A 7,971-nucleotide genomic window follows, 5' to 3' on the forward strand; every position below is an offset into this window, starting at 1 on the left:
CTCCTTTTATGATGATTTCCTGTTTTTTTGTTATATAAAGTGTATAGCCTATTTGTACGTCTCTAAATGTTATGATGAATTGAAAACGGTGGACCCTGTTGTAAACAAGTGTAATGTTTTATGGTGTCGTCCACAGTTAACAGTTTTTGTATTAAGTTGTGCTTGAAATGTACCTATTATTCTGCATACTGTTAATAAATACTTTGATCAATCAAAAGTCACCATTAATGCACACAGCTGGCATGCTGTGGCTGTGTGGCACCACACCGCCCTCTAGTGGTACAGATGAGTTGTGGTTATACAGCTTTAATGGGCAAGGAGGAGGAAGAAGTCATTTTCTGCTGATATGAAAAGGAAATTAACTTTCTGGATATTATAGATAAGATAGTTGAAAAATAACAACGCTCTCATTACCAAAATACCAAATATTTAACAAAATACCAAACATTTAACAAAACAACCCAACAGCCTTGTTGGCGCACCTTTTGGCTTTGTTTTCATAGACCTGACCGCTTGTTTCTCCCGTGACATCCGATCTGGCAACACACTGGTTAGGAGTTCAGAGGAAACGAAACCTAAATGTGTTTGTTTCTGTGTTTCAGCCTCGCCCAGAGGCAGACCTCCTGTTTTTATGAGAGAACTTCTAGTTCTGGGAACTCACGTTAGTCTCAGTCAACAGTCATTCTCCACAGAGAGGTGATCGTCAGTCAGTAAAATGTCTCTAGTCGTGGACCAGGACCAGTTGTTCAGTTGTTCTCTGTGCGTGGAGGTGCTGAAGGAGCCAGTGACTCTGCCCTGCGGACACAGCTACTGCTTCGGCTGCATCGAAGGAGCCTGGGACCAGGAGGCCGAGGAGAAGAGCCTGTCCAGCTGTCCTCAGTGTGGAGAGACCTTCTGTCCACGGCCTGCTCTGAGGAGGAACCACATGCTGGCTGAGGTGATCATTCTGATGACCATCAGAGAGAGACGTGAAGTAGACTTGGATCCTGACGCCCAGCGTCTTGGAGTTTAGTTAAAATAGTCTTTGTACTTTCTCACTTGGGGTCCGTATATCTACATAAACGTTCATATTTCAAATGTAAAGTGCTAAACCCATGGCCACGGATGTCTTAATTATGTACGGACCCTCAGAAGTATCTGTATATTCCTTATTGTTCAATAAAAAGCCTTTTAATCCGATCGGTGGCCATTTTCTCTATACTTTAAACTGCGCGACCCTATCGTTTGGGAGGTGTATTGCACTCTGATATGTTATAACTCTTTGAGGAAAAATAGACACCGATGGGATTAAAATGCGTTTTATTGAACAATACGGACTATAGGGGTACTTCTGATCAGCCGTACATGATTGTAACATCCGTGCCCATTGGGAAGGTTGTTTATATTTTAAATATGAACGTTTATGTAGATGTACAGAGCCCAAGTGCGAAAGTACAAAGGCTATTTTGAACTAAACTCCAAAGACTTTAATGTAATATAATGCTAGAGCTGAATAACAACATGACTTTACTGATCACTTGGTTAGAATGTTATCATTTATGGTGGTGAGTAAGTCCATGTTTTTTCTTTTTGTCTCTTTTTCTTTTCTATTTTTCATTTTAAGGTGTGGCAGTCTATTGTGATTGTAAACAATGAACCTAGCGTTTAAAAACATGCTCTCTATCTTCCATTTTAACATTGTGGTCAAAACATGAGGAAAAATGACCAGGATGGTTGGGTCGTCAAAACTAGGTCACGTGCTACAGGCTGATCATCTGAACTCGGTACATACTATATATTCTGTACCAGTGTCATGTTCAGGAAGTGAACGGTACCTTGAGCTGCCCTGATGCGTAGTTGTGAGCCTGTAATAAAAGACAGTTCAAGAAATTAACCACTTAGTTATTTTTGGCTCTGAAGTTGTAAGGATGTACTGTTTACACGTTGGAAAGAATGTATAGCATCATTAATGCTGAAATAAATGTTCATTTTAAATAAGTCTGAATACTATGTAAGACATGTTCAGATAGTTAACATTCCTATGATCATGGACATGTACAGTACATAGAATGACTAGAGATTCCTGTTGGCTTAGTTTACAATTAAGGCATTTATCCCAGACGCTCTTAAAATCCAGAGCGATTTACATTAAGCATTACTTTAGTTGTCATCAGTGAGTGAGCTTTACACACACCAGCAGGCTAAGGGACAGCTGTTCTTTCTCAGGAAAGACTGACTGTGCAAAAACCCTCAGCACACACTTTGCACTTTCACTGATATTTGTGCCCTGGCTGTTATTGTTTTTAATGAGTGATTTTAGGTTGTCGTTTTGTATTGCAGTGGAGCTTCCGAGTGTATGTTTTCCACATGTACCTAACCAGTGCATCTACGTGACAATAACGTGAATCTGAATCTATTTGCAGCTTGTGGAGAAACTGAGGACTCCAGATGATCAGCGGTCTTCTGTCTCTGCCGCTCCGCTCTACGCCGGCCCTGCGGACGTAGCCTGTGACCTTTGCCCCGAAAGCAGACGCCACAAAGCCGTGATGTCCTGTCTGGGGTGTGAGGTGTCCTACTGCGACACTCACCTCCAGCCTCACTACAATGTTCCTGCATTTAAGAAGCACAAGCTGGTCCCGGCCACGCGCGCGGCCCGCCTGCACCACAGCATGTGCTCCAGACACCACAAGCCCATGGAGGTGTTCTGTCGCACGGACCAGCAGTTCATCTGCTACCTGTGTGCCATGGATGAACACAAGGGCCACGACACGGTGTCAGCGGCCGCGGAGATGAGCCACAGACAGGTACCGTAGAGAGGAGCCACAGACAGGTACCGTAGAGAGGAGCCACAGACAGGTACCGTAGAGAGGAGCCACAGACAGGTACCGTAGAGAGGAGCCACAGACAGGTACCGTAGAGAGGAGCCACAGACGGGTACCGTAGAGAGGAGCCACAGACGGGTACCGTAGAGAGGAGCCACAGACGGGTACCGTAGAGAGGAGCCACAGACAGGTACCGTAGAGAGGAGCCACAGACAGGTACCGTAGAGAGGAGCCACAGACGGGTACCGTAGAGAGGAGCCACAGACAGGTACCGTAGAGAGGAGCCACAGACAGGTACCGTAGAGAGGAGCCACAGACGGGTACCGTAGAGAGGAGCCACAGACAGGTACCGTAGAGAGGAGCCACAGACAGGTACCGTAGAGAGGAGCCACAGACAGGTACCGCAAGGAAATGTAGTAGTTCAGGCATTCAGTTTAAGGTTGACTCGGTTCCACAGATACAATTTGTGAAAATAGCCGATCTACAAGCTCACAACGCCTCTCAACGCGAGGAGGTGTGAGCTTGTAGATCAACTATTTTCACAATGTTTGAGCAAACATCTAATTTTTCATGCATGAGAAGGCAGATTTCCCGGTTAGACGAAGAAGAATCACACATTAGTGCTGCACGATTCTTGCTCAACTGTGAATCTAGATTTTCCTCGACAAGAATTGAGATCACGATTCTCACACGATTGTCATTTTTTCCATGAAAATATTTATTCAAAAAACATAAGAGTAACTAAAATGAATTGGACAGCCATCTAGTGCTGCACCGTTCTTCACAAAATGAGATTGCATACAGTAGGTGTCTGAATCTAGATCTCAATCTTTTTTTTTTGATTAATTGAGCAGCACTATCAAACATCAAAGAGAGAGTAGCAGAGCTGCCCTGCTATCGGTGTATAAATGAACGTATTGTGTCAACTGTGTCTTCACGTTGTGTGTGTGAATCCAAACGTTCTCTTGCAGAAACAGTTGGGGACGAGTCAGCAAAACCTCCAGCAGAAGATCCAGGAGAGAAAGAAGGAAGTGAAAGAGCTGAGAGAGGTCAAGGAGACGCTGAAGGTCAGAGTTCACATCAGGCTAGCTAATAGTTCCTGATGTTCTGTTACTTACTGTGACTACTCAGTAGTTCTGATGTTCTGTTACTTACTGTGACTACTCAGTAGTTCTGATGTTCTGTTACTTACTGTGACTACTCAGTAGTTCCTGATGTTCTGTTACTTACTGTGACTACTCAGTAGTTCCTGATGTTCTGTTACTTACTGTGACTACTCAGTAGTTCCTGATGTTCTGTTACTTACTGTGACTACTCAGTAGTTCTGATGTTCTGTTACTTACTGTGACTACTCAGTAGTTCCTGATGTTCTGTTACTTACTGTGACTACTCAGTAGTTCCTGATGTTCTGTTACTTACTGTGACTACTCAGTAGTTCCTGATGTTCTGTAGTCAATAGAATATTATGTACAGCTACAAATATCACCCTAGAAATTAAACGGTTTTAGAACCACTGGTATTGTAGCCTGGGCAGCATTCCTTTTTGGGTTTATGATCCAGTCGGGAGCCGATGATATCGTTATGTCATGTTGTAGTCATTGTTCTGTAGTCATCAGGATGATATCGTTATGTCATGTTGTAGTCATTGTTTTGTAGTCATCAGGATGTTATCGTGACGTCATGTTGTAGTCATTGTTCTGTAGTCATCAGGATGATATCGTTACGTCATGTGGTCATTTTTTTTATAGTCATCAGGATGATATCGTGACGTCATGTTGTAGTCATTGTTTTGTAGTCATCAGGATGATATCGTTATGTCATGTTGTAGTCATTGTTTTGTAGTCATCAGGATGTTATCGTGACGTCATGTTGTAGTCATTGTTCTGTAGTCATCAGGATGATATCGTTACGTCATGTGGTCATTTTTTTTATAGTCATCAGGATGATATCGTGACGTCATGTTGTAGTCATTGTTTTGTAGTCATCAGGATGATATCGTGACGTCATGTTGTAGTCATTGTTTTGTAGTCATCAGGATGATATCGTGACGTCATGTTGTAGTCATTGTTTTGTAGTCATCAGGCCGGAACCCTCAATCTGGAATCTTTTCCCTCAAACTGATTTTTCCCAATAAAAGCTGCAGGCTACGAGGGAACGAGTCACGCCTTCATAGAGAAGGTATTAATTATTCTTACGGTTTGAGGGAAAGGAAGTTCTGCTTTCGATGGTTCTGGTCTGATGACTACAAAACAGTGACTACAACATGACGTAACGATATCATCCGCTCCAGACCGGTTCACACGGCAATTTGGTAACACAGATCAGATTTCCTCCGAGGTGGAAAGCCTGGTGACCCGAGGTTACTGGTATTGTAATTGTATAACAGACTGGATCCCAACCCACTGCACCACACGATCGATCGTGCGTGTGTGTGTGTGCGTGACTGTGTGCATGTGTGTTAATCAGAGCTCTGCAGAAGCAGCCGTGGAGGCCAGTGAGCAGATGTTCTCAGAGATGAAGGCGAGCGTGGACAGAAGACACAGCCAGGTTAAAGACATGATCAGACAGCAGGAGAAGACAGCCGTGTCCCAGGTTGAGGACGTCCTGAGACAGCTGGAGGAAGACATCGCACAGCTGGAGAGGACACACGCTGAGCTGGACCAGCTGTCCCACACTGATGACATCACACATTTCATTCAGGTTCTGTCCCACACTGATGACATCATTCAGGTTCTGTCACACACTAATGACATGCATTTCAGGTTTAGGTTAAACCATTAAACCACTTTAAACCTAAATATGTTGGTTATTTGAAAATAGCAGATCTACAAGCTCACAACGTGCCACCAATCGACACGTTTGACCTTGTACTGTACATATTGTATTGTGCTATTTAAAAAAAAAGTGTAACTTTAATAACACAAACCTTGTATGAGCTATGAGGGTCACTGGCAGACAATATTTTCTGATGGGGGTCGGGGGCCATTGACCAAATACATATTAATTTAATGGCCCTTGGTATGAAAAGGATTACGAAGCAATATTACAATAATATTTTGTATTAATACTATTATGTATGTGTTCTCTCCAGAGCGTCCAGAGTGCGTCCAGCTCCAGTGGACCTCCAGTCTTACCCAGTGATGTCGTGTCCACTCTGAGCTCCTTCACTCAGCTGAGAGAAGATGTGTCTGCTCTGAGAGATGACCTGGACCTGGTCCTCAACACACCCTGGACACACACAGGTTACACACACACACACACACACACACACACACACACACACACACACAGGTCAGATTGAATGGTCAACCAGCCATCTTAGTAAACGGTGGATTGTTAAAGTCAGAAACAGTTGATTTTAAGGCTGTCACGATACTCGATACGTACCGATTCCCACTTTGAGAAGCAATGCTTTAGGTCATTCTTCTTCTTCGAGTGTTGTGTTCTTCATCTGACTCATGTCTTGTGTCTCCAGAGTGTTTAGTTGAGGTCATTCTTTGAATGAATAGTTTATTTCGATCTTTTCAGAGAGACATTACACATAAAACAGTTATTTTAAGGTGATGCTTATAGCTTATTAGTAACAAACAACATATAAACAAAACAAAAAAATAACATTACAAAAGAGAACAGAACAAAAAAAAACATTTACAAACAAAAAAAAGTGTTTAGTTGAGGTCATTCTTCAGAGTGTTCTTCATCTGACTCATGTCTTGTGTCTCCAGAGTGTTTAGTTGAGGTCATTCTTCAGAGTGTTCTTCATCTGACTCATGTCTTGTGTCTCCAGAGTGTTTAGTTGAGGTCATTCTTCAGAGTGTTCTTCATCTGACTCATGTCTTGTGTCTCCAGAGTCTCCAGCTGATGTTTCTCATCCAGCAGAGCCTCAGACCAGAGAGGAACTCTTACAATGTGAGTCCATGTTCAGGCTGAGTGTTTTCTGACCAACAGCTTGATGACACTGACGTTCATTATGTGTTGTCGTGTGTTCTCACAGATTCCTGTCCGCTCTCATTGGATGCAAACACAGTACACGACAACCTCGTCCTGTCAGAGGAGAACAGGAAGGTGACCAAAAGCCCCCGACAGTACCTTGACCATCCAAGGAGATTTTCATTTTACCGCCAGGTGTTGTGTAAGGAGGCTCTGACTGAACGCTGTTACCTGGAAGTAGAATGGAATGAGGCTGAATGGGTTTATATAGCAGTCTGTTATGATGACGTCAACAAACATGAGCGTTTTCAGTCAGGCCTTGGATTCAATTCAAAGTCCTGGTGTTTAAGATGCGTAGGTGACGACTGCTGGTTCACACACAACGGCATTGATACCAAAGTGACAAAGCCTACTAGTTACACCAGAGATGTTAATACCGAACCCAATAAAGATCCACCCTGGGGTTATCCAGATGGGTTGTATACGTATAGTTTCACTTCCACCAGGGTGGGGGTGTTCCTGGACCACAAGGCAGGGACTCTGTCCTTCTACAGTGTTGGTGACAACACAACAACCCTCCTCCACACAGTTCACACCACCTTCACACATCCTCTCTACGCAGGGATAGGGCTTCACGGCCCCTCTGATTACACAACACTTAAGAGTCTTGGTAAGGACAGTTGTGGTGATCGTAATTCTAAGGCTGTAACTCATACAGCAGAGGTGTGTAAGATATGGTAGGCATGTTTAAAGACACCTGATCCTGGTATTCAGTTGAAAACCTCACCAGTGTTCTGTAGGGAAAGAGAAGATCATAGTGTATAGGAACTACTTGGTGGATTAATTGGTAGATGATAGTTATGCTTTGATTGTTTATTTTCACATAAAAGATACCAAATTGTCAAATACCGTACACTTAATACGTAAAGAAACAGGCAAACCAATTTGTGAATCTATTTTTTTTCTTTTACTGCCTTGCACTGCGAGGCGTTGTGATCGTTGCTTGTAGATCGTCTATTTTCACAACGTTTACCCCTGTCTTTATATGACAATTTGGTAAATAAAGAGGTCTTAAAAGACATTAAATTGTAACTTTATAAATGTGCAGATGTCCTCTCTATAAACGTATACTGTATAATTACACTGTATACACATTAAGATCCCTCTTTGGGAACCACTGCTGTCGGCAGTATTCTTGCAATAAAGGTTGGTAATGACGAGAGAGTTGTTGTTATTTTCA

The 7,971-nt window shown here is 42.9% G+C and overlaps 1 protein-coding gene across 1 annotated transcript; it reads left to right on the plus strand.

Moving 5' to 3' along the window:
• Positions 1-560: 560 nt before the first annotated feature.
• Positions 561-7,955, plus strand: LOC306914474 (E3 ubiquitin-protein ligase TRIM47-like). Its single transcript, XM_079491510.1, has 7 exons — positions 561-937; positions 2,403-2,783; positions 3,773-3,868; positions 5,268-5,501; positions 5,893-6,043; positions 6,651-6,710; positions 6,796-7,955. The coding sequence occupies exons 1-7, from the start codon at positions 716-718 to the stop codon at positions 7,470-7,472; spliced, it is 1,821 nt and encodes a 606-aa protein (XP_079347636.1). The 5' UTR covers positions 561-715; the 3' UTR covers positions 7,473-7,955.
• The last annotated feature ends 16 nt before the right edge of the window (positions 7,956-7,971 follow it).

This window comes from Electrona antarctica (assembly GCF_951216825.1).
Source record: "Electrona antarctica genome assembly, chromosome: 21".
Classification (NCBI taxonomy): Eukaryota; Metazoa; Chordata; class Actinopteri; order Myctophiformes; family Myctophidae; genus Electrona; species Electrona antarctica.